At 42.7% G+C, this 26,903-nt stretch overlaps 1 protein-coding gene across 1 annotated transcript in view; it reads right to left on the reverse strand.

Annotated features, from left to right (window-relative positions):
- Window positions 1–1,329: 1,329 nt before the first annotated feature.
- The window catches only part of ABTB2 (ankyrin repeat and BTB domain containing 2), a 150,718-nt gene continuing 125,144 nt past the window's right edge, over window positions 1,330–26,903 (reverse strand). The window contains exons 5-17 of the mRNA XM_067296290.1: window positions 24,286–24,451; window positions 22,219–22,308; window positions 21,613–21,714; window positions 19,383–19,479; window positions 17,876–18,011; window positions 15,845–16,071; window positions 14,824–15,002; window positions 13,680–13,785; window positions 13,463–13,565; window positions 12,710–12,800; window positions 10,822–10,890; window positions 9,605–9,718; window positions 1,330–8,208 (exon numbers count right to left, since the gene is read on the reverse strand). Of these exons, the coding sequence (XP_067152391.1) occupies window positions 8,011–8,208; window positions 9,605–9,718; window positions 10,822–10,890; window positions 12,710–12,800; window positions 13,463–13,565; window positions 13,680–13,785; window positions 14,824–15,002; window positions 15,845–16,071; window positions 17,876–18,011; window positions 19,383–19,479; window positions 21,613–21,714; window positions 22,219–22,308; window positions 24,286–24,451 (1,678 nt within the window). The 3' untranslated portion in view covers window positions 1,330–8,010. The remainder of the gene's footprint in view (window positions 8,209–9,604; window positions 9,719–10,821; window positions 10,891–12,709; window positions 12,801–13,462; window positions 13,566–13,679; window positions 13,786–14,823; window positions 15,003–15,844; window positions 16,072–17,875; window positions 18,012–19,382; window positions 19,480–21,612; window positions 21,715–22,218; window positions 22,309–24,285; window positions 24,452–26,903) is intronic.

The following is a 26,903-nucleotide window of genomic DNA, read 5'->3' on the forward strand; positions in this document are numbered from 1 at the left end:
TGGGGAGATCTGCAGCTGCAGCCTTTAAAGGCTTAATGAGGGGTCCAGTTATCCCCCAGCTGTGCCAAAAGAGCAGCACTGAAGACCTGTGGGGTGAGGTGGTGGTATGCTGCCCTGAAGGGTTTCTAAAGAAGCTGTGCAAGGAGCAAGCAGGGAAGGTAAGAAGAAGCTCTTCACAGCTGCCTGGGAAGTCCTCAGAAGAAAATGTGAGTGTAAATTCTCTGTTTCTGCTGTTGTTGTTAATGGGAGGGTAAGTAATGTCCCTGGTGTGAGAGCGGTGCACAGCTATGACCCCCTTGCTTTAGGGAGTGGTGCATGCTGGATGTGCTGCTGCCTAGATGTTGTCCCTGCTTGACTTTTTTTGAGAGGGACAAATAACTGACTTGTACCACAGTGGTGGTGCGGGTAAAGGAAGCACTCTTATGCCAGGCTGGGGCAGGAGGGGCTGCAGCTAGCATTGGAGCCTTTCCAGGGATGCTCCCCAGCCCGGTGAAAAGGAAACCAGTTCTGCTAAACAGTAGCAGTACAGAGTAGTGCTGGCTGGAGGGCTGAGCCTGGAGGCTGTTCTCTCATCTCAGGGGTCTGTTGGGCCAAAGGCTGGGAAGCCCAGCATAAGCAAAGCACATTTCCTGTGGATACCTGTAGGACTGTATGGTTTTTTAGTGTCTTAGCTCAACAGAGAAATCTCTGGAGTTGGTGACATTTGTGTGAGGGATGGTTATGGCAGTAAAAGTTTTTCTAGGGATTGTCCAGGGTTGGTCACATCCTTTAGCCCTTTGTGGGAAGGACTGCAAAGATGTGCTTGGAGTGGTAATCAGGTAAGGAACTGGTATCAAGTGGTTACTGTGTGTTGACTGAGTAACATTGACTTGCTTACTTCATATTCTCTGGTTGGAGAGATTTGACAGTGGTCTAATAGGCTGCAAGTCCAAAGATGCTTGAATATTACATACTTGCAGAGTCCTTTCAAAGCATGTTGAAACTCAGTGCTAATACAGCAGGTGTAACTGCTTAAGATTCTCTGACCTATGCAGATTATTGGATTTGTTGACCCAGGTGTAGTGTTTTACTTTCTCTGGGTCTTATTATCTTATAAGTGACAATATCAGAAGGCTTTTTCTATTGTACATTACTTCTTGTGGCAAGAAAATGCTGATTGAATGTCCTTAAAATGCAGAAGTGGTGCAAATTGCAATGAATGTCTCACGAGTGCTGTAAAACTCTTTCTTCTAATAGGTTCAAAACTGTAATGTTTAAGACAAGTTTTATTATAAAACTCTTGTGCTGTTGAAATTGGTTTGTGTTTTTCAATGGCTATGCTGAGGATCAAATGGCTAAAAAGTTCAAAAGAAGTTCATATTTATATGAAAAATATATGGAAGAAGTTCATGCTTATTTATAAGGCCATGCTAAATAGCTGTTAAACTGTGCAAATTCGACTGTCCTCTCTGAAGCTGTGACTTGCACAGACCAGGGAACCCCCATCTAACGTGTGGCTGCGATGAAGCTGTATTATGTAAGCCTTAAGTCAGACTGAGGTTTCTGATTGTTTCAGAAAATATAGTCTCATGCTAGTAGGCAGCACTCATAAAAACTTTGGCTCCTGACTTACTGGCACTGTTTTGGGGAAAGTATGTTCTCTTGTAAGAGAGCCAAACTGGCAGTGGGGCAAAAATGAGCAATAGTCAGCATGTTGTTTGAGCCCGTCAAAGTGTGTGCGTGTTTGAAGGTGCAGGCTGCTTGCTGGAAATAAGGGGGAGTAAGAAAAGTAGTGTCGTTTCAATCTTTCTTTTTTTTACCACTAAACCAAATTACTTCTGCAAAGCATTACTATTAAGCAGTGTGAAATGAAATAGAAAACTCGACAGGTTCCTCTGCTCAGTTTGGAAGCATTTGTGATGGCAGGCTAGGTTGGAGCCGATCTATGAACATATTAGTAGCCTGGCAAAACTTCTTGTAAATCGTCTGTAGATCATTATGGAAGAGAGTAGATAAAATTAAACTGGATTCTTCAAGCAGACCAGGATTTTGCTTTTTGCCTGATATCTGCCTCTGCTGCTCTCTGTCAATAGGCTGCAGTAATTTTTGCTCTGTTATCTGTGAACTGCGTGTACTGCAGTTGCAGTAAAAGACTTGGAGAACTTGAGCTGCATGTTTATACTGGGACTTCTTAGGTGTTATTAATGAGTGTACCTCTCCATTCCAGTGGGAGTTGTATTTAAGCAGAATTTTGCTATTTCTACAAAAAATGAGTGTATTCAGAGTCAAATCATTCTTTTTAAAATTTTCTGCATACATTTTATGTTTAATGGCAGCTTTTGGGATTCTTCTGCCTGCCTATTGCTCTTTGAACTGCAAAATGGAAAAAAGCCCTCAGATACTAAAGTGAGAAGTGTGTGGGTTTTTTGTTGTTTATTTGTTTTGTTTTTTTGTTTTTTTTTAACAAATCTAGTCAAACCACATCTTCCTCTGTCTGTGCTTTAGATCAGTCAAGCTAGGTTAAAATTCCAGCTAGAGTAAGGGCTGGTTGAATGCAATCCAACAACAAAGCAAGAATTCATGTCTTTCCATAGCCAGAAGCATACTAAAAATGTCGCACAGTACAGGGGCTGAGAAGAGAGAGAGTTCTTTATCTTTGCATTTTGTTTTTTTTTTCTTAGCATGAGTTTCCCTATGACTGGAGCTGTTTGCTATTATTTTTGTACACAGGATCCCCTGCAGAGGGGGCTGCGCATACTCAAAGGAGCCTGGTGCACTGCTAGTTGCTGTGCATGTGTTTAACCAGGAGCAAAGCCAGCCCAGCTGTCCATGCCTCCCCATTCTCTTCTCTTCAGCGGGACAGCGTGTTGGACAACCCGGTGACAACCTGGCTACATTAGTGTTGCAGGACCTATGTTAAACCTGCAAGGCCAGCCCATAGCTTTTCCCGGTGCTCCCTGGGTTGCTGATCTAGTGTCTGACATGTTGCTGCAGGTTCACTCTCTGCATCACTCCTGCACCCCAGTGAGCTTGTCTGCCCGCAGTGACTGAGGCCTGTGGCTAATTGGAGGCAAAGGGAAAAGCTGTGCAGAGCTGAGCAGCTCTCCGCAGGTGGTGGGTAGATGTGGCCTAGTTGTCAGTGGAATCATCCTGCCTGCTTGGAGACCCGTGAGCTATTTTGACAGCTGGAGGGAGCTGACCTCTGCGAGGTACCTGGGAGGAAGTAAAAACAGTGAAGCTGAGCATCTTCCCTGCTGCTGTGAGCTGGCTGCATGTTTGTGGGGGGTCCTTGCCTCCCGCAGCTATGTGGGGTTGGAGTGAGCTGTGTGGAGGGCTAAGGCTGGTGTACTGGAGAAAGGCAATGTGTAGAAATATATCTTTTCTATTTGGCCATCGTAATGCTTGCTTTGGGAATCTTTTTTGCTTCCATAGCTGGATTTTTGTGTGACTGTGTGTCCATAGGTACTTCCATATGTAGACCAGAATCAAAGGACTGTATCTAGGTAAGGGTTGTAGAAAACGCATGCTACAAGGTGCATGTAGATTTAACAAGTGTTTCTGGTTAGCTGTCATGGGAAAGCCAAGGATGGCGAGAGTTGGTGAAAGACACAGGTAGCCTTCTCATGCCTGAGCGTGAGCAAAGTGGAGGTGGGAGTGTGGTGTAAAATTCAGCCCAGTAAGCTGCACGTCCAGTGGGGGTGCATGTGAGGCAATGAGCTTAGGTGAGTCTGTGAATGCAGGTAGTTCTCCAGCCAAGCAGTTCTGAACTGGCCTCTAGATGCAAACAGCAGGAAAACGGACAGCATGGAAATTACCCCAGCTCTGGGACTGGGCCAATCTATGTTGCTGCTAGCCAGGCCTTTCCCCTGCTGTGCTGTGATTTTCATCATATGACAGAAGCCTTTTTGCTGCCCCTTTCTTTTGCAGGGGGTGCTGTGAGTGCAATATTCTAGTCTTTGCTGTGGATTTGCTTGTATTCGAAACCTCCTGGGCACCAAATATAGCTTTTGAGTCTTCTTTCCTGCCACAAGTGATGGCAACAGCAGCTTGCTGCCCATGTTTCCCGAGGGAGTCACCACTCTCCTCTTTTTCCTTGTGTGTCTCCCTGCAAGACAAGCCTGGCTGTCTCTGTTATGGCAGGTGCAGGAAGCAATGTCTGGTAGCTCGGGTAGCATTTGGTGAGGGCAAAGGGCCAGGTAGTAGCAGCACTACATTAGCCAGGGCTTGCCTGCTGTGCAAAGGCTTATTGTAAAGCAATAAGGTTTTATTTTAGTCTGAAAGTCATTGAGCATGTTCACAGGCAGATGTATGAGCTCTATTTCCTCTGTTCCACAAAATTAATGTAATTATGGCCATCAAAGCTTTGTGCTTCTCCAAAGCTGAGCACACTCTGCCATACTACTTTCTAGAACTCCAAGGGCAATACTCTGTTTGCATAAAATAGAGGAGGTATGCAGCTAGTTTCATGAGAAATTTCTGTTTAATCTACTTCTAGAGTAAAAGTGCTCCAAGGGGAATCTTAGGCCTTTGTTTGTATGCTATGATTCTTGAGACCAAGTCTGTTTGTACTGGTGGGTTTCCAAGCATGCTGATGTATGGCACAACACATGAGAAAGCACCCCCCCACACACACACACTGTATCATTCTCAGCGGAGTGCTCTTGGATCGTGTAAATCAAATGGTAAGAAATGCTTGTGAAACTAATTTATTATAGAACTGGATTTCAAGTCTTGCTACACCTCAGAGATATGCTGTACAGTTCACTTTATTTAGATGGGGAAGGGGGGATTCAAGAGAAGAAACAATGATGAACAGATTCTCAGCAGCCAGATACGGGTATTGGCTGTATTAGTGGTTTCCTCCGCTGAAGTGTGCGCAACAGCCTAAGAAATTAAGTATTTGAGTCCACTTGTAGATGTAGACCAAATCCAAAGTTACAGCTCAGCCAGTATCCCCAAATGCTGTAGGGATCTGCAAGATTTATGGGGTGAATTTTGAAAAAAAGATTTAGATATTTTTGGCTCACATCCTTGCTCTGTCAATGGAAATAAACCTCTATCTCTTACCTCATAGAAAAATAAATGCCCTTGCTCTTTACAGCCTGAGTGTGCTACTCTAATAAATGTGGTTAACAAGAAAGGGACCATAAATGACTCTGGCAGTTTTCTATCCAGGTTTCTCATGTCTTGCCATTAGTCATGGCTTTATTAAATAAGAATGGGGATGAAACCTATGCAGCTGTGCCTGCTGCTGTAACCACTGGCTTCCGGGCAAGTTGTGTGTGAGGTGGGCTGGACTCATGGACAGCATTAGGAAGGGCTGTTGCATGCTTGACTCTGTGTGGCTGTTAGAGCATTCTTGGATGCTCTTTACTCTGAAATAAATATCGCTGCTGCTAGAGCAAAGCACTAGACAAGCAGCATACCAGCCAGAGCCATTTTAGCCTTTTTGTTTTTGAGGTGACTCAGAAAGGAAGTGGTGTCTGCTTTTTTGACATGTTTTCTTCATTAGCATTTGGGAGTTAATCAGATGTTTAAGTTCTGAGGACTGATTGAATACCTGCAAGTTGCTAAGTAAGTAGAATACCTAGAACTACGACTTCTCTCCAATGTTGATGTCTGCTGCTTTTCTATGGAAGGCAGGTACTTAAGCTAGGGGAAATGCTACTTAAACATACTACTTCAAAAAATGTTTGAGCCTAGGAAAGGGAAATAAATGACTCTTTATGCCTTGTTTTAAAGCATAGATTTAGTTACATTTATCTAAAAAACTTAAGATGCTAACACTGCAACTGCCTTTTCCATAGAAGTGTGTTGAAATACCATTTTTCTTGTTAGAGCAGCAGAATAAATACAGCAGTTGTGTATTTTAAAATTGTTGTTAATAAAATCCTGGTACATTTACATAAATGACAACATTAATGTACAAATAACAAAGCATGTAATATTACAGCAGCAAAAGAGAACCTACATTTTTGTACAGACAGCTGAAGCAGCTACTTGAAAATATTTTCCAGGATAAAGCCTTTTGTGCTATTTTTTCAGGCAGACCAGTGATATCTTGAAACACCTCTAATGGCTTTCTGATAATAAATAGAGTTATTGAAAATGGTGATCTTAAAGTGTATGTATGTGTAGCTAAAACACAAATTGGAGCATGCTCTGACCAACTTCTTTGTCTATCAGATTACTGATCCTAGACTAATTCTTCTTGCATGCAATTTGCCTATGAAGTAAAATCCTTTAGGGATGAGGGGATGTCAGATTTTGACAGATTTGTTGGGAGATGCTGTAGTTTGCTCACCTTCCCTTCATCTACCCAAACCATGTCTGTGCCTTATATTGGAGCTTGGGCCCAGCTGAGACTCCTCCTTTTGGTGTACTTAGTTACAATATTAATGTTTAAATTTCCAAGAAGCAGTAGTTCTACACTGGAAACTATACCTCCTCTTCTCCTTCACCCACCCATAACCAATAGAAAGCATCTTAGCAAATGTGCTTGTTATGTGCTAAAAAAGACCAGTGGGAATTTTCAAAAGTCTTTTAAGCTACTGGTGAGAGCAAGGTGTGTGTTTGTGGGCAACTGCCTTCCTAAGGTTGACATGAAACTGTATATTGAATTGTCTCCTTTTAGTTCTCTTAAGTCAGCTAGAAAAAGGCCTAAATGAGTCATTTTTGAACAGAAACATCTGTCCACTGTGAGCAAAGGAAAAACATCCATCTTAAACACAATGCCTCAACCTGAATGCAAGTGCTGCAGCCCAAATGTTAGCTTGCAGCTTACCTCTGGGACGGGGTTAGCTGTGCACTATGCGCAGTTCCCCCTGAGGTAGCCTATCTGTGGAAACAGTATCATTCCACGGATGGGGATGTGGAAGCAGAGGACTAGAGCTGGAAATAAAGGTCAGAGTTTCTGATCCCAACTAGCTCTGGAGACAGAGAGAGAGAGAGAGAGAGAGGCAGAGAGAGAGAGAGAGAGAGAGGCAGAGAGAGAGAGAGAGAGAGGCAGAGAGAGACAGAGACAGAGAGAGAGAGAGAGACACCAAAGCATGAAGCTGTAAGTTCCCCATGGTTTTAGGGAGAGTTTATTGCTATTTATACTATTGGGACAGTTTCTTCAGCATAACAATAGTTCCTACTACACCTGAGTGTTTTAGAAAATGTCTTATGTGGTGTCAGGTCTCACAGATGACATTCACAAACAGGTTTTGATAATGAAAATGATTTGGACTATCAAACCTTTATAGTAAAAGGGTAGACAGCCTTTTTTGCAAACTGGATCCAGATTAACAACTAGCACAGTGAAATTGTATTTAAAAAATACAAAAAAACCCCCAAACAATGCTCCCCTCCTGCCCCAGCTAAGTTCTCCCAATTAGGTGCAGACTGAGTAATTTCAGAGTTAGTATTAGTTCCTACTCAGACTTGTATGTCTACAGACTCTCAAGTGCAAACAGTTAGGGGAAAGCTATGACAGAGTCTCTTGTCACAGACAGACACTGGTGTTTATTACTATAGCAAAGTAGTTTGTGTACACCAGCCTCTCTATTCAGACAGATGACTTGTTGAATGGGCGGTGGTCCATAGAATTAGAAAACACCTTCTATGCAGCCTTTTTTACAAGTAAAATGTATGTGTATGAACTAGTTGGCTGTTATGGTGTGTAGACAGACACTTGAGAATACATGTTAGGTGTCAAGTCTAGGTAAATTGCCTCACTCCCCTATAGCCCTGCATTGTGCTTGTTTAAATGGCAGCATTGATCTTCTCTTCAGGTCAGGTTCTCCATTTGCATCCTCAGTTCTTGTTTATGCTGTGACTGTGTTTCTCTGACACAGCGTGGCACAGAGAAGCCAGCTCCCCCACCTCAGCGGGACCAGGCGCCGTACCCCTGCCTACAGGGCATCTGCGGTAGGGGACTTGTAGCAAGAACTGATGACTCCAGAAGTGAACGGGAAAGCCGCAGCTCTGCCTGATCACGCAGCCCAGTGCAGTTTGAACCAGCGCTTCTGCCACTGCCTTGTTCCCGCCTCACACCCGCGAGGTGACGTACACAGAATGCAGGCGGCCGGCCAGCGCTGTCTGCAAGTCCCGCAGGGGGTCTAGGCCCTGCACTTTGCTGTTCCTGCTGTAGATCAGCTGTTTGAATGAGTCCTGTTCCAGAAGAGAGCTCATATGTTTGAGGAAGAAGCCTTCGCAAAAAGAGGCCAGTTCAGGTGCGTTGTGAATCTGTAGAAAAGAACCAGCTCCATTAGCCTTTTGTGTGTAACAGACCTAAAGGGCCTTTTGTCTGTTCTAATCTGTCTCAGAAAACATTAAAGGGAAAAGCATAGGGAAGGATCGTGATAACAGTGGAAAAGCACTAAATGTAGGACCTGTGGTGCCTGATAGCTTCTTTTGTTGCTTTTTGCCTGCACAGGTGTAAGCAGAGAAGTACTCAAGCTTTTTTAATTTCTTCTGATGGTGTGCTGTTAGCAGAGCCACTGGCCTGCACTCCTTCAAGGAAGAGAGCAGTTGGCTGATGAAGTGGCCAAGACACCTGTCTTGCTGTGCAAGCAGGGAGTTTGTGTTGCAATGTAAAACAATAAGTGTTGCCAGATGGTGCACGCAACTTGTGGCAATAGGAATATGGTTCATGGGATGTGAAAATTCCTAGAAAAAGGAGCTGAATGTGGGAAAATAGGGAAGTTCACTACTAAAACCCATCAGGTGGTTTTCTGGCTGTGATCTGGTTCCCTTTGCTTCAGAATCATTGGGGAGATTCAACAACAGGAGAACAATGAAATTTAAGTTCAATATTTAGAAATGCCATGCACGTTCCTCCCCCCTCCCCAGCCCAAAGGTCCGGAAGCTTTGCGCAAATAGTAATTTAATGAAAAGTACTAAAGGCTGGTAGAGAGCACTCCCTTCTCCCCTCTCTTCCACTGCATCCTTTTAACTTTTAGGTCCCAAAACAGACGAGCCCGAGTCCCATGGGAAAAGTGGCCTAGTGTGCGAGTCAGGAATTGAAATGGACCAATCTGCCACTATGCCTAATGTAAACATGTGCACCATTATCACCCCCTTACGTAGTCTGCCTGCTTGTGTTTAGGGGATCTGACCCTATACCCTTCAAGCCCCCAGGAATGGCAGACTATTTCTTCTGTGATTTTATTGATAATAGGGGTTAGGTTGTTTGCTATACAGGTGAATATTTGTGCCGCACAGAGTCTATGCCAGTTCTGGGGTTTTAAGAAGTATATTTAGCAGTAGGAGTGCTAGAAAAGGTTTTGTTACTTAGTCACAGTACTACAATTAACTGGCCCTACTGCTTTGAATCTCTATACTGCTTTGTTGGATGATGTTGCTGTATCAGCTTGCTAACACACCTCTGCTCTGCTCTTCAGGAGTCTCCCATGAATTTCATAAATGATTGCTTTAGAAGAAGAAACGTACTAAGGCTGTTCAGGACTTTACAGACTGGAACTTAATGCATTTGCTGTTGCGGTGAGGGTAGTGATACTAGCACAGCCTGTATATGCTGGTACCTACTGTATGCCTGTTGTATTTAGTCACCAAAACTAGACTGCAGAAAGCATGCATACTGCTTCATTGTGATCCTTCAGTAAGACAGTTTGGCATATACCTTTGCATATTTATAGATGTTAATGGAGTTCTCCATGCTGATCGTCTGGGCACAGAGGATTTCACAGTGTCTCTGGAGGCCATCCAGTTGGAACAGGCTGGCAGCCGACAGCAGCTATTAGGACAAGAGAGAAGCCATTTGATATCATGAGCCTGAAAAGGCTTAGGGAAGAAGGCAAACAGAACTAATGCTTTCTTCCCTGAAGGATCTCTGACTCCCTTTTTTAATGTCCAAGTCCTCAAGAAAGAGCAGAAAGGCTACTGGATGCCTAGATAAAGCAACAGAGAGAATTTCCCTCTTTGTTAGGAAAGGCTTGCTTCTCCTGCAGGAACTGCATTTGTGCTACCTTTTGCTACCATGACTTGCAAGCCTTCGACTGTTCAAAGCCCCCTTTACTCCCCTCAAAAAGAAAAAAAAAAAAAATTATGTGTAATCTTTAGCTGCAGCTTTAATCTCACCACACTGTGACTAGATGGCATCACTGAAAGAGGACCTAAGTACTACAGCAGTGCTTTTAGCCCAATCTCAGTACTATAAGTGGCTCCACAGAGGTTCAGCTTGAAAGTGGTAACCTCCCTGCGACCCCCTGCCCCTTGGTGGATGGCCTGCTCTGGGCGCCAGCGCTGCAGGATCAGCTGCACCTTTCCTGTGCCCCACCAGAAGGACAGTGTGGCCATGGGGCTGCCTGCTTCCTTCCCCCAGCACAGAGAGGACTCGCAAAGAAGGCTTCCACCCATCTTTGTGATGTGCCCAGCCACCTGATCAGTGGAGGAATTACTTAAAGCTGATGCTTTGTAGGTTTAACAGTTGCTTGTTGGGGAGTAAACACTAGGCTGCAGTAAAGTTCTCCCCTTCCTCTTTTGGAACTTTTAATTTATTTACCTGTAAGAACAATTTTAGAGCCTAACAGCATATTTACTTCATATAGCATCTCTTTACCTCTATAAATCAGTTCTTTTTAAAGTTCAATGGATAGTTTAAGGCAACTTTGGGTACTAATAGCACTGTAGTGATGTATTTTTATCCAGCATCTCATTGACAATAAAATAATTGGTAGCTGTTCTTATTTCCAGGCACTTGTGTTTCAAAACTGTAAACTCATTTCAAAGCTTTAAGTATACTAGATTGAAAGCTTGTTGGTAGCTGCTGGATTTTGCCTTTCAAGCCCTGTTTATACCTCAATGCACATGGCAAGACTTAGAAGAAAACACTCTCACCTCTAAGATATCAGTGGTGGGGATTTCCATAGATTCTGTTCCTCCATAATATAAATACTGCATCAGCATCTGAGATGGGAAGAAGAGCAGGCATGAAGGCGTTATCACTGAAGTCATATGGGCCAGTGAATAGCTGTGCTCCCCTTCCTGGGCAGTCAGGAACTGCGTGGGGTACTGGCTCTTGCTCCCGCTTTTGGGATTTTTCTAGTGTTGCAAATGTGCTACTTTCTAACACTCTTTCTTCCTCAGGTTTTGAAAAGGGCTCTGTTGAGGATTTTAGGCTGAGGGTGACAGTGTGTCTCTGAGCAACAGGAACGTCCTTGGAAAACTGTTCCTTGCGTGCTGATTTGTAAAGCCTTGCAGGCTGGTCACACACAGAGCTGCAGCTAGCTGGAGCGCGGAGGCTGCCATCCGTGTGCATGTGTGCTGCAGGGAGCTCCCAGCCGCCTGCCTCCCTGCCGTGCTTCTAATCAGCTTCCAGCCCCCCTCGGGGCCAGAGGAAAAGACATAATTGTTTGCAGGGAGAGCAAGCGTCATCTTTTGCTCTTTGATCCACATGTGCACTCCCCCCCCCGCCCCAACAAAACCACTGCTGTCTTATCTAGGGAATGGCTAAATTTGGTGTTGGAAGGAGAGGTCACCCCAGTGTCCTGGGTACTGCATAAACAGGTGTGGAGGCTGCATGCTGTGCTTACCACTCCGAACAACAGTGGTACCAGAACTAAGCTTCTACTTAAAAATTTTCTTATTTGTATAATGGAAGCATAGAGAAACAAAGCTACTTTCTAGCATATCCGTGAGCAGAAAAGAGATCTCTAGTGGTCCAGTTCTGTGCAGCATAACTGAGATTACAGAACACCATAATCTCTTTAACTCGCCTCATTTTATTTAACATCAAATTGTCTCTATGAAAGATTTCACTCTCTTCATTCTTTTCGATTCATTGCTGTCTCCAGTGGAAAAAAAAAAAGCCTATCTTCAGAAACCTTTTGATGTAAAAAATTTTAAGGAGGCTTGTTTAAATATTTTTAATCCCCCCCGCCCTTTTTTTTTAATGGTCATGGTCTGAGCTGCAGAGTTTGGATGCCGTCTGTACAGCACCAAACTATCACAGCCGCTTTCCAATACAGCAAAGATATTCTTATGGCCAACTTCATTCCCTCTAGGAGAGAAGGCACTATTGCTGACAAACAGCTTTGTACACATCATAGAAAGAGAGGAAAAAGAGGAAAATCCTCAACCCGGTAGTGAAACAGTTACACAACCTTTCAGCTTTTCTGTGCTTTCAGATTTCCCTTTCTTTCTAATTTGAAACGCAGAGCTAGAAAGCTGAAACAACTTTTAACTATCACATTTCACTGACTTTTTTTTTTTTTCCTTTGGTTGTGTGTTAAGTACCCTACTTTCTCTCCATCATGAATGAATCTCCCTTAGGTCCATTAAATACAGAAATGTCATAAAAGCAAAGTGAAATTCTCAATTTCAAGCCCTTCTTGAAAGGGACACCATCAATTTCTAATCATCTGATTTGAATTAATATGAAGCTTGGCAGTCCTACTGCTCTAACTAGGCTTACTTTTTTGCTTAACACAGCATGAAAATTGTGCCTGTGAACCTTTTATAAGTACAAAACTACATTCAGTAAAAGACTTATTTGTCCTGCTTTACAGAAGAGTCAATTGCCTAGTAAGAAAATAAAAATACAGGCTGGAGTGTTTTGTTCCAAGGTTGGTCCTACCTGAAAAGCTTTGATACAGATCAGAATACTCTTAAAATGCAGCCAATCTCCACTTGTAAATTATCTCCGATATTAAGCCCTGGCCCTCTTAGCTTCCAAAGTATGTGAGAAGATGAAAAGAGTAAAGAAAAGGTGGAGTAAATTACATACCTTGAAAATATTGTATTTCATATCACTAATTTCAACAGTCTTGCTGCCTTGGCTGTCTTGTTCTGTTTTATTGGTCATTAGGGTCTTAAACCTGAGAATGGTTTAAATAGATTTGTGTTAACAGATTTCTGTAATATAGTACTTTAAATCCTTATTACCTATTGACAAACAGCTCAAGCAAGGAGAAAATAAAGATCCTTCTTTGTGTTTGTAACTTATAGCTGACAATCAAAACATTTCTTTCATATCCAATGGCAGTTAGTTTGGAACTTCAGGGACAACTTGATCTGTAAATTGCCTGGGTCTGATTCAGTCTCACATTATAATAGTTGCAAAACACTGTTAACTTGCTAATAGAGAAGGCAACTAAATAACTGCAAGTGTACCAGGTCAGTGGTGCAGTCTCCAGGAGTTCTGGAGCAAGCCCAGCTCTAGGTATCACACAGAGGGAGAATGGAAAAGCAGTGAACAGCCGGATATACGCACTCCAACTACTGCACAGGTTTTTAGAGAAAATTACTGGTTGGGTTATGTCAGTACAGCCCTGCGATTGGCTAGAAATACCTATTCTTACTCTCCTACTGCTTAACATGAGCAAAGAAGATGTGGCTGCTTCCTGCAGACCTAAATTGCGGTCAATAGTCCTTATCCTTTGCAGCAGCCCTACTGCAACTATGAGTGATTGAGAGCTAGTCACGCAAATGGACTAAACCTTCCTTAGCAATCTGTACTTAGCTGTGGAAAGTGACTCACCTGTTAGATGCAGTAACCAGCAGGACTTTGTGTGCATAAAATAGCTTTCCTTCTACTAAGAAAGTTACATCAGACATTTCTTTATTGTTTAGAAAGTGAGGATCTGTTAGAGTAAGAAAAAATAAGAGGGTGATTTTTTTGTGTGTGGGGAAACTGTGGATGCTTTGGGGAAAAAAAAAAAATCACAAAAAGCTCACTGTTCAGGTGAGCATCTCACCTAGCCGAGCTGGTAGTGTCTTTCGGATTTCAGGAATGCTAGGTATAGGACTGCTCCCGTAGCAGTGGGTGAAGATGGATGCAAGCTGCTGATTGATAGAATCGTTCTGTAAGGAAGATGCAACAGGTATCATCAGCACTTCATAGTGATCAGGTTTCAAACATGCTCTAAGAGTTCACTTGAGGCTTGTAACAACCATACTTTAGAAGAATAACCTCCGAACAGTGGGACCAGCGCATGGTCTAAACGCAAGTACGCTCTGATAGTATGCACTCAGTTTACAGGCCAACATCTATCAAGGGAAAAAAAGAGTCCATCAGCAAAAGCTCAGCCCTCCACTCCTTGCTCTGCAACAGCTGAGCCCACAGCGTGTTCTCAGCAGCATTTGATTCATAGCATCCTTTCATTGTCAGATACTGGGCTCTGGTTCATAGTCCGTAATTGTTTTTAGTTAAATAGTTGTATCTCTTGTTGTTAAAGGACAGTTGTTAAAACGTATGTTGTAGTAACCAATTACGGAGGTATCGAGAGCCATACATACCCCTCAACTTCCCCTGCCTGTGCATTTCAAATGTATCCCTGCTACAGTCAGAATGCAGGCACCCTCCTCCTCGTAACATGAAGGGCAACAGCCTCTTGGAAAAGAACATGGTAGAAACTAGGTGAACTTTTCTGAAAGATGAGACAGCTAAACTATGGACCATGGATAAAATCCATTCTATAGATGCATTGAAAAAAACAGTCAAAGACAGCCATTAAATAAAAGAAAAAATAGAAGGAAAATGTTGCTGACCAAAAGCATTGTTCAAAAAATTCCTCGAAGATGCTATTGAAATAACCTGAATTGCCTGGTATTTTATTGATAATTCTTCCTGTTACATTCACATGGTTTCAAAAGCCAGTTGCTGAACTAGACTTTAACAGAATAGTTCTCATTTCTGTTGAAATGAATGGCTTTACCATAGGGCTGCTTTTGTGATTTCCTGTTAATGGGCTGTATATGAATTTAGATAAAAACTACAGGGCCATCTTTATACCATAGCTCAGTGGGGACCTTGCATAGACCATTACTTGTTTTTGTTGTGTAGTGACTTGCATAATAGCAGAAGGTCACCCTTGATACTGTTACAAAGTTAATGATTACTTTGCTGGTTCTGAGGATATCAAACATGAGCTGCAACCCTTCATTAACCAGCTCTTCATTATAGTCCTCTTCCTTTATGGTGACAAACTCCCGTAAGAGGGTCTGTACGACCGAGTAGCGAGACTGGTAGAAGGTTGTCCGTAGTGACTCGATCCACACATGGAGCTTCCATGGGACTCCTGTAGCCGTAACAAAAAGGACAGTGAAAGATGATGGCTTCCTGAAATACCTGTGGGTGGATACTTCTGCTGCTAGCACTAATAAATAGCAGCACTGAAGTAGATCTTTACATTTTCAAAAGTGTTTTACAACTAATTGATCTACACTAAACATGTGGATGGCAGATATTTTTGTCATGGTATTAAAGATGACTGAACAAATGAGCAAATTGAGTGACGTGCCTACAATAGCAGAGGATTGTTACCAGGACCATAAGTTAGAATTTCCCCTGACTGTTAAAGACCAGAAACTCCCTATTGTCTTTCTAGCTTCCTCCATAGTCAGAACCACTATATACTTGAACTAAACTCTTAAGAATACTTAACCCTACACAAACAGTGTGAGATATTTTCTCCTGGTAACCTGTAACAGTCTAGACACACATACTAGAAAGCCCCTCTTTCCTACCTTTAGATCAAATGTATTCTTTCACCTTTAAACCATTTAATCTCTGATGTTATCTTTGTTTTTGAGACCAGCCTCTTTAGCACCGAGTTTTAGGTCTCAGAATATCTAAGGGAAATGCCATTGTTTTGATTCTTGAGAACAGAGGCACCAGCTTTTCAAAAGTGAGAGACATCCCAGATCAATGGAAATTTGAAAAAACTTGTGAGAAGCCTTAAACAAATTTTTGTTTAAATTACAGAATGATTAAATTACAACTGATTTCCATAAGCTTAGGATAGCTTTGAAGCTGGGGTTGCAGACTCTTCTCTAAGTGACACGTGCAGTGGAAAAAAAGCTGTTTCACTCCCTAAATAGTGCTTGATGCACAATGCCCAAAACAAAGAAAACAGCTTACCAAGGGTCCTGAGTTCCATGGTGATGTCCACGTAGCCGTGCTCAGCGCTGTAGTACATGGCCTCCTGCAGGGCCTTCATTCTCGTTTTACACAGCCTGACTTGCCCCTCACTGGAGCTGCCCTGGCTGGAGGTGTCACTCTCCACTCCCTCAGCTAAAATCTCCTCCAGCGAGAGGACATCTCCCTTCAGTTGCTGGGGCTGTGTCAGGAGCTTGCGTAGGACATTCCTGAGGAGGAAAAAGAGGTGTCACTCATTAATAAATGACGTATCAAAAATTCAGGCAGGAGTATGGTGATTTAGGGCCTTGACAGACATTCTCTGGCAGACACGTAGCAACATTTAAGATACTCTCCCCTGTTATGCTACAAACTGATACCCTGGTAGCAAGGACAGAAGAATAGAATATGCTCCTGTGCCTTAATGGTGCCAATGCACATTTCAGAGTGTTAGGACAAACTGATTTTTATTGCAGTCTTTACTTTGGCATGGAAATATGCCTCCTTCTGCCAATCCTAAGTGTGGTAACATCTTAAGCTCTAAAGGAAGATTTTACCAGAGTGTCTGCTAGAAGCCTTGTTTTCTCCCAAATGACCATCTTCAAGGACTGTTGTTTTAGTCAGACTTGCTTCCTGTGTCCGTAAATTGAAACCATACAAAATGATAGTTCTGCATCATTAATTCCAGGGAGAATTTTTTGGTTTGGAATTTCACACAGCAGTTACAAGAAATAGGCTTTCTTGTGTCCAAACAGTACCTTTAGAGAGCTTGCATCGTTGTCTCCCTACAGGCAGCTGGAGCCATCTGCAACAGACATTTCCCATCCCAGAAAATCCACCCCAGTATTCAGCTGTGACACTGAATTGCCACTAGCTGGTGCTCTCCTTGCACCCACACTACTCAGCATGAATCGCAATGCTTAATTTTGTGCTTTAGGATCACCCTGCCCTACAGATTCAGGAATAAACCTTGAACTTCACAGTTTGCATGGTTAGATGTTACAGAAGATAGCGGGGTGGGAACAGAAGTGTATAGTTTTACACTGTAAATAACAGCATTAGACAGAGCCAGTTCTGCTGAGTTTTGGCCTTGTTTGAATCTGGGATATTTTCTCTAGCGTACCCAGATGTGTGATGTAACTAGAGGTGCATTTTTGGCACCACTGTAAAGCAAGGCTGTGTGTAAGGAAGGTAGCTACTCTTTAACCTGCTACTAGAAAGGCCTGCTGTACTGCTGTCAGACCCTCTGGATATCACTTCCCCATCTCCATGAGCAGTTTGGGGCTGTTTTATTTGGCCTGTTATGCTAACGTATTTTCTGGGAAGAGACTTGGAAGGATTTCTAGGTGAGTTTTTAAGTAATGTCTTATATTTCAAAATAACAACCTTGCAAACAGTCAGGGATGGAAAACCCAGACAGGCTTTTCACTGTTTTAATGACTGATCTCTTGGTCAGTCATCCAGAAACCAGAGATCCAGTCAACCAAATTCCATCCCAGGTTATTTTTGCCACCTTAATGTGATTTGATTCTGTCTCAGAACATGAACCACTATCTTCATAATCTATCTGTAGGTGAAACTTTATTAATAATCTGCTCATGTATGGCCTAGAACCAACTCCCATTCACTTTTGCTTAGTGCTGCAGAGCTAGACCAGCAAATAGGAGAATAAAAAAAGCAAAGACATTTCTGTTGCATTTTGTACCTTTGACTAAAATATAACTCCTTTCTTTTTTCAAAGTTCTAGTTATTGTTTATGTAAACTTTCTTGAGGGATGTAACAGAAAGCAACTAGCAGTTTAAAGAAGGGTTCAGTTCCCCAAAAGGCTCAAACACAGCACTATCTACATCAGAATCAGAACAGTCTGAGACATGCTGAATTAAAAAATCATTGCTACCAGGACAGTCTTAACCCTGTCTTCTGAACTGCACACCCAGGGACTGGGGCAAGGCCTGTAATATAAAGTCACGTAGGAATACCTACGGTGGTAGCCTTAGCCAAAATATCTCTTCTGGACATGAACGAAGCTTTACCTGTGTCCATGTGCAGCTGAGTGACTGAAGCAATTCATATCTTCATGAAGCGATGAAGACATACCATTGACTTCCAGCATACTCAGGAGGGGATCAGCACCCCTGCTTAATAATAAGCTGACCAACTCGTAGTTCCCTAGGAAAAAAATGACAGAAACATAATGATTTCATTTTTATTAGCTCTTTGAAACCATGACATAGGACTGCTAACAGGCAGACTGTACCAGCAACTTTTACACTAACCACCTAAGGCTTTCAGATTATCCTGCAAGCATGCATTTGTCCTCATAACATCTCTGAGAGAGAGAAACTGAGTCACAAAGCAGCTAAATTACCTAATAAAGGACAACTAGCTAAAGGTAGAATGAAAAGAGAACTAAATTGGTCTGGCAATTCCAATACATGCATCTTTGTACATAAATACAGAAGTGCAATTTCTTTTTAGGCTTAAAGTAATTTTTTGTGTATCACCTTTTAACTTAAGCTGTAAGTAGATGTGTATGCAACTAGTTTAACTAGGATCATTTTCTCAGCTGTCCATTTGCTGGTATATGAGGTTAACAGAGAAGGCTGGAAGGGAGCTGCTGGAAGCTGCCACTCACTGACCACAGCTTCCATGAAACCACCTTGCAGGCAAGGTGTCAGTGCAGTCCGCATTTGGCCAGGCCTCCTTTCCACCGTTTTCCTGAGCTGTGGTGGGCAGTGGTGGCAAGAGACCTAGCACAGTGTGCATCTGTCACTGGGAAGGGAGGAGGCCATTTTGTGTCTGTCCAATAAAGCTTGGAGCAGAGCAGGCCACAGACTCATCTTCACAAAGGCACAAAAATGAAGCAGAAGGAAATGAGGAAAAAAAAGTAAAAACAGTTAGAGGAAAAGTGTCAGAAAACAGGTACTTTTAGGCTAGCACAGACTTGTTTGCAAAATGCTAAACTGAAGTAGTACTCTGTACTACTTCTACACTAGGTAGAATTAGTGCAGAGTTTTACTTTTATTTAATAAATTCTAAAACAAATTTCTTTATGTAGCAGTTATTTTTTTCCCCAGGCTGAATTTAAAGTTGCTAATTTTTGCATCTGGAAGTTACTTAGATCCAAGACATGCTCAGACTAGACAGTAGTTGTTTTAAGTTTCTTTTCAGTGCCCTGTGCAAAGCAGGAGGTGTTTTAGTCCTCAGCTTTACTGTGGAGGCTGCTGGCAGGAGATGAGAGTTGGTACTAGTGGCAAAAGTGGATACTTGTTTAGTGGCCCATCAGCTTTTGCCATGTGATGATAAGCTGTTAGTCACTGCCAACCCACACTGGGTTCTTACTAGTGTTTTAGAAATGAAAAAAAGCTGACTTATTAGTATCCAGCTCACCGTGCTACCCATTTGAAATCTTTGTTCTATCCCACAAGGTCTTAGAGTGCAGTGCAAAATGCATCCTCTAATGCATTTTACAGGTACGTGAATCAGCTGTGGTTGTGTGGTAACAAGAGACAGTGTGTGCCACAGCCACACTTAACTCACCTGCTGCTGAAGCCAGCTGAAGTGGGGTCTCAGCATAATTGTCTTCTCCACTGTTAACAGCAGAGCCCTCAACATGGGCACCAGCATCCAAGAGCAGCTGCAAAAGATGCATTAAAGACAAGGAGTTGAGAAAAGAGCAGTTCAGAAAGACATAACAGAAGAGACTGTGTGCTTATAAAGGAAAACCAGTTGATTTATGGTGATGAGTGCATGTGCACAAAGGGGCATCTCAAAGGCTAAAGCAAAATATCCATTGCAAGGCAAATTTCTCTCACATTTCCTCCCTCAGTCTATGGCTAAAGCCGCCGCATGAATGTCAATTTAGAAATTTCTTATTTTCTTTTGCTTTACTGTATTTTTAATGGCGAGTTTATTCTGGTGAAAGGTGCTCAACTGAAATCTCTGAAACAATCTCTTTTTTATTTTTTATTTTTTTATAATTATATTATATTTTATTATTTTTTTAATCTCCCAGATAAGCATGGTTTTGCTAATGTAATTCCCCAACTCCAGAGAAGGGCTCTGCAGTCAGAGCTTCTCCTGAGCACAGGAAGTCCATCTCATTTAGTTTCATGCTGTGCACAGGAAACAGGGTATCTTCAGGGAATTAGCACTGGAGGCCAGACATACCTCTCGCACCCCGCGGAGCCCGGATAAGGAGGCCACGGCAGCTTTGGGGATTTGCCACACACAGAACCTGCTTCACCGAACACCCCGAGCTACGTCATTTGTTTCACAGGGGAAACGATCCTCTCCCAGATGAAGGGGAGAAGATTACAAGATGCTGGGATCTTTTACGGCCAGCTAGCGCTGGCTTAGCGTCCAGGCAGCCAGCGCACTGCTCGTAGCCGCGGACCCGAGGGGCTGCCCCCTCCTGCTGGCAGCGAGGGCGGCCCATGCGTCTGGCGGAGCCCTGTGCTGCTACCTGCCCTGGAGGCTGGCCACCGAGCGCAGGAGTGCAGCTGGCTGTATCACATAACACTGTCACAACTGAACAGTCCCAGCCATCCCCAATTAATTATAACACTGGCCTTAGCACAAGCAGCATATATATTCACATTTTCATTATAAAACTGTTTGCTTTGATGACTGGTTCATTGATAGTTTGTTTCTCTCTCAAGATACTGACTTTTCCATGCAGTTATCACATGATAGACCTTAACTGAACAGGCGATTTCATACACCAATTTCAGAGAAGGCAGGCATCTACCCTTTAATAACGATTGCTGAATGAAAAGATTTTATGTAAGCTTTAGAAGTTTCAAACCAAATAAAAGAAAAACATTATGGGTAACACAGTCCAACAGGAACTTTGATATACTTGGCTACATCTCCTGGGAGAATCACACTCTTACCTCACGTGTTAATTAAGGTTGTCCAACCTTTATAATACCAAAGACCGCACTGGTAATTGGCCAGAATCTAATCTTTGTAATTATTTACAAATGTACACAAACAAAAAATGAGCGCGTGCAACCTCCATGTGCTTGCATCTTTTTTTTCTTTTGAGCCAAAGGTAAATTAAATTCACCAGCAATTGAAAAGCGCAGTGATTAGTTTTGAATTCCTCTTGGAGCCAGGGCAGGATTTCCAGGATTCCACCCTACTCTGCTGCCTCCTGCATTAATTAATTCCACAGAAAGGAGAGCAGGGAGGGTGCAAGAGGCTCCCCTGCCATGGCAGTCTGTTAGGTCTTGTTCATGCAGTTCTCAGGGATTATAGAGATAGCTATGAATCATGTGCTGCCATCAGAGCAGAAATGAACATGCACCTAATTTTTGCAAACATAAAAGTATAAACCAATTAATATCTAACATTGTCAAAAAGCATCCTCATCAAGCAGTCTACTTGTAGCTGCACCAGTTCATCTAATACCATAGAAATGATTGAGCCACTTTGTTCTGGAACTGGTAAACCTTGAACGAACACCGAAAACAAAGAAGAATAAGGAGACATACTAGCTTCTGTTACCAAGGCCTTGCTAGATATTAAGTAATCAATTTGCAGTTCTTTGAGAAAAGCATCAGTTGCATTCTCTGCCTTTTCAGAACAAATGATTCTTCACTGATTTTTAGAAGGCTTCCACAAAAGTACACACGGAGTCCGTGACTGAGCCGTGCTTAAGCAGCCTGCTAGTGAGGGTGCCTGCCCAACACGCAGCTCACTGCTACACTTCAGTCCTTCAGCGTTCGCTTTAAAGATTCCTAACAGGTGGATTTCCTCTGCTTACCTGAACAACAGATATATGCCCGTGTAATACAGCAAAGGTAAGAGCTGTCCAGTGCCGGCTGTCAGGATGGACTGAAGGGTATCGTGGAGAGGTGCTGGGGACCTGGGGAAATGGAAGCAGAGAGTTATTAACCATCGCAGTATCCGTCCCCCATTACCTTTAGACTTTTACATATCTGGCTTTTCACTTCATAAGTGACAGCCCCTGGGAATGGTAACTAATGCTGTTTAGAGAACGCTGCCAGCACTAGTCACTCGGGCCAGTCCCCTGGGCCTTTTTAATGGACCTACTGGTTTCTTGTAGTGGCAGCTCTCTCAGGAAGGAAGCCCTCTTTCCCCCTCCAGCCCTGTTAGGCTTGCCAGTGCCAACCATAATTGCAGCCACCGAGTGCTCCAAGAGGCTTTGAAAGTGGGTTTTTTTGTATTTTTTTTTTAATCTCACAAATCCCTGAAGCGATGATTTCTGAAAGAAGTGCCTTGCTCTGAGGCTGGTACAGAAGCTTCTAGAAATGAAGTCTTCAGTTGGTAGGAGAGATTTTATAACTGCTCTTGTTAGTTTACAGATCAAGGCTGAATAACTGATGGGAGAGGGCCCTCCATTACTCACTGGTATATCCAAATTTGCTCCAGCATCTATAAGCATTTGGACCATGGCTTCATCTCCAGCAGCGCAGGCATACATTAGTGGGGTCATACCCTTCAGGAAGGAAAAAAGAGGCAGTTACCTTTCTATACAAATCATCACTAAAACTATCTATCTGTCACAGATAGAGTGAGCTTGAATCTTACATGCAGAAGGGTGTGTATGTGTGTGCGTGCACATATGTGTAGGAATAGCATATGTACATGTACAAAACATTTGGTTTCTGTGCCTAGTGGGCACAATGGACTAGAATGGGAAGGGGCATGTGTTAGACCCAACCAGCAGGAGAGAAGATCGCAAGACTCTCAAAGGGATCGCTCCAAACCCCAGTCCTGTACTGTCACTACTCTGGAGCTATGCTGAGGCTCCCCCCTCAATCATTTCTTGGATCATTTGATGAACAAAATGACAGAATCTGCCAGATGAACACAAGACAGAAAACAACACAAATGTATGCCGATGAATTTATTTGGCAAATATTATCCCCATTGCTAAATGGGGATATTTCAATATTTCTAAATATTTCAGCATTTCTGTCCCATAAATCAATATCTCTCGTTTTCTCTCCCTCTCTCTTGTTCTCTCTCTATCCCCTGAAGCAGCAAACCATGAAGGCTCAGAGATTAATTACGAGAGAAATGAGCCTTACTTACAAAGAGTTCATTCCAGAAGCAGCCAAGACCAGAAAGGAAATGCCCTAGCAAAATCTATTCCTGCTCACTTCTTAGGGCTTTTTCCTACCCTTAATTATTTTGCGAGTTTGAAATTTTCCACAGGCAGCATCTTTACTGCTCATTAGGTAATACTACAGCTTCATCTTTAAAGATGGACCTGGACTGTATAGCAGAAGTAAACTTCACAGAGAGGAGTTTCGATGTATCTGCAAAGGCATCTCTTTGAAACAGCAACAATTCCCATCTTCCTGCATTTGAGGCAGTTCTAGACATTTGCAAAGATGGGGAGCTTTTTAAATCAAGAAAAAAAATGGTGTTTGTTTCTTGGGGGGGGGCATCCTCGTTAGAGATGAGTGGACCTCACTGAGAATTCAAAACTCAGGTCTGCAGGCACAAGCCCACATTTACTGCCATGGTCAGGGTTTTAGAACTACAAGGTTTGTACAGATCTATCTTTCCTTTTGGCTTACATCATTTTTGCATTCCCTGCTTGCTCCTCAAGATTCATTTTGATTTTTCAAGTTCAGAGATCTGGAACAAAAACCCCAAAACAAAGGGTAACTTAGCTAAATGACAGCTCATTCTCATTGCTGTGACAGCTGTAATGAGTGTTTATTGGAGGAGTTTTTTTCTTTTTAATTAAAAGCTAATTCAATGCAGTGAATGATGCCCCAGAGAACAGAGTCTGCTGTTATTTGATGGGACTGACAGCAAAAGCAGAAGCAGCAAAAGACTCCATAAACTACCCAGTCGCTATGTTACAATGTAGTTGAGCAGGGAACACTGTAAAAATGAAAATATAGCTACCTCAGCGTGATGGACTTTCAGCAAAGCTACCAAGTGATACTAACACTACTGGGGGTTTCTGTGCTGTGTCTTGTACTCCAAACTGTACTGAGAATTTATAATTCACTTCATACAGACTGCCTGAAAGCCATCAGACAGTAACACCTTTTGGTCACTCATCACTGACCCGGACTGGATTTCAGCTGATGAACCAGAAGAGAGCATCGCTGCCAAAAAGCACTTTGGAAGCTTAGCTTTGACACTGTCCTAGCATTAAGACAACATCAGACTTTCCATTCACAGCCAGTGTATTAACCTCTCTTCCATCAGTGTCTGAGACATGCCATCCAAGGAACAGACCTACATTCCAGCTGATAAAGAAACAGTTCACCCTAGGCTTTAACTTTTTTTTTTTTTTTAAGGGATACATTTTCAGACTAAAACACAAAAGCTAGAATTAGAAAGGCCTTGGAGATGTAACACCTAAGACCTCATGCATTGATTTGCTCCACTGAAGGGAACACAAAATTTGTTCATGCAAAGAATGTTTTTCTTTAGCTATATGGCATACCTGATCATCCATGGTATTGACTCCATCAGGTCCCAGTGCATCTATCGCTTGGTTGATCAGATCTGTCCTTCCACAATTTAACATTCGGAAACCCAGGTCCTGCTGGAATTTTTCAGTAGCAGCCTTAGCATCCAATCTCCGGAAGGAACTAAAGCAGCATTCAGGCCTGTGAAGGACAAAATAATTTCTATAGTTTTGTTTTGGCCTCATCTCCTACAGAAATCAGGCTTATGAAATTTTGTGGTTTTACCCATCATACACCTTCTCCACAGTGTAATAACTTCTGAAAATTTGGCTAACATCAGCCATACTAGAGGTAGAAGTTTTAAGTCTTAGAGACAGTAAGTTCTTATAAACATTGCAAAAAAGCAGTGCCCAGGTAGAGGCGCTTTGTCAGTGCCCTCCTCTGAGGGAAAGGCAGGAAGAAACCCTTATTCCTTCTCCTAGCAGGAGCAGTACTTTCCACACAGCCCCTCACTACAAGGGTAGCTGGGACCAGGGGCAACTTGTGCTGCATCTTACCCAACCAAACAGGAAGGGGTGCAGGAACGTGCCCACACCACGATGGGCAAATACGCTGAGCAACTGGGGTACTACGGCCGTGAGGGTATGGTGGTGGCAGAGGCACAGGTCTCACAGGAAGCAAATCTGTAGGAATGAGGTTTCATTAGCTCTTCTTCTCACAAAAAAAAACCCAGCAGTTGTTTTAAATAAGTAATTAGCTGCATATAGTATATTTTGAGATGGCTTTATATGTGATGTTTATTTTCCTGTATAGAAATGTTTGTTGTATAATGATAGTCCATCAAAGATATATTAAAAACAAATTCAAAGGAGGAGAAATAGGTGGAGAGAAAGTATATATACAGAAAATATCAGTATAGTTCTATGATGGAACAATTATGCTGTCTGTCTGCCAGACAAGCTATTATTTTAAAATAAAAGACATTTCTGAAAGAAGATAATGATTCTTTACATTCTTTCTGAAAAAAAATCTGATTTTTCAAAATGAAATTTAGGTAATGGAACATTCTCAACTCTTTTCCAATGCCTCAATGAAAGGAAGCGCTTAAACATTTTTATGAGGCTCTATTAAATCCTTATCCTCTAGATGACTATCAAACGACCTTTATCTTGTTTGGAAGGAGTTCAGAGATTACGGTAAATCCTCTGGTTATCTGCTCAGAGACTTCTGAATTCCAGCCCTGGAAGTGCGTCTCCCTCACTGGAGGAACCCTGCCAAACTGGAGGTGTTTCCTATCTCAGCTGGGCACTGATATGGTCAGCCCTTTGATGTTATTTCAGGGTGAATGCCTTCTCCACTAGTTGTCTGATTTTCAGCACAGGCTGCTGTGCTCACACCCAGTGAGCGAGATATTGGCCTGCCAAGTTCCTTTGAAAAATGAGATTCTTTCAACACGGCTAACCTCTTCTGGAAACTTTGTACGGCCTGCCAGATAAGTAAAACACTCATCACTTTACTGAGAAGACTTGAGATGAATCTTATTCAAGTATTAATTCATCTGGTCATTTTTATGCTTCTGAACTTGCATTGATGGCTGATGACAAATGGTGACCAGATGCTACACACAATGTGCTCAGTTAACAAAAATCAGTCCACGGCCAGTCACACTGCACAGGGGAAACCAGGATCTCGCCACAGCTGCTTTCAGAAAGGAACTAGATCAGAGTACAATTTGGGGAACAGTCAGCAAGGAAGCAAAGTGACTGTCTTGGAGTCACCAGCTCTTTGGAGATACATCTGTGAATAAACTGTAGCTCTGAGGCAGCTGAGTACAAATATCTGAACAGAAGACAAACTCTCTGAAGCATCCGCATACCGGATAATGACACATACAGTACAGAGCACGAAGAAAACAGTAAGGTAAAACTAAGCTATGGCTCACTACTCGACATCATAAACTATCAATGCTAGAGCTAGGCTAGCCAATTAACGAGATTGTTCTGGCAAGGTAATTGCACAATATCATGATATTAAAATATTTTATAAAATATGATAACATGACTTTTGTATAATAACAATAATTCTATGCAAACAAATAAAAGGGTATTATTGCCCGAAATCTGGTGAACCTCAGAAAACAAATGAAAGTGTTCAGAGGCCTGGTACCTGTCTTTGCACATTGTTTCTGTGCTGCTAAGAGGCATGATTCCACCCAGCGGTATTCAGACGCGTTGCTGGGGCGGGCAGGCGTGCGCGCATGTGTGTGAATTCACTAACTAGCCCTGTGGAGCGCACAGAAAAACAAACCAGCTGCGCAGAGCTGTCAGAGAGACGTGGTACAAATGTGGCCTGTGCTTCCCGGTGCAGAGGTGCCAATCCAGCTGCCTGGAGGCTGCATCTGCAGGCAGGTGAGTTCAGGTACAAAAATTTGAAGTTATCATTTGTAGGCTTTACTTTCAGGGGACCCACAAGCTTAGCCCATGCCACACTTTCTGCCAGCAAGTTACTATACACTTGCTGCTCTGTAGTAAGTGCTTGACAGCCTGCCGTTGATGTGTGCAAAGTAGCTTTTTTTTTTAGAAAGTGATAAAAGTTGAAGCATCTTACATGAGCCAGAGGGAAAAGAGCTCACACATGCACAACGGCTGTGTAG

This window comes from Apteryx mantelli, chromosome 4 (genome assembly GCF_036417845.1).
Source record: "Apteryx mantelli isolate bAptMan1 chromosome 4, bAptMan1.hap1, whole genome shotgun sequence".
NCBI lineage: Eukaryota > Metazoa > Chordata > Aves > Apterygiformes > Apterygidae > Apteryx > Apteryx mantelli.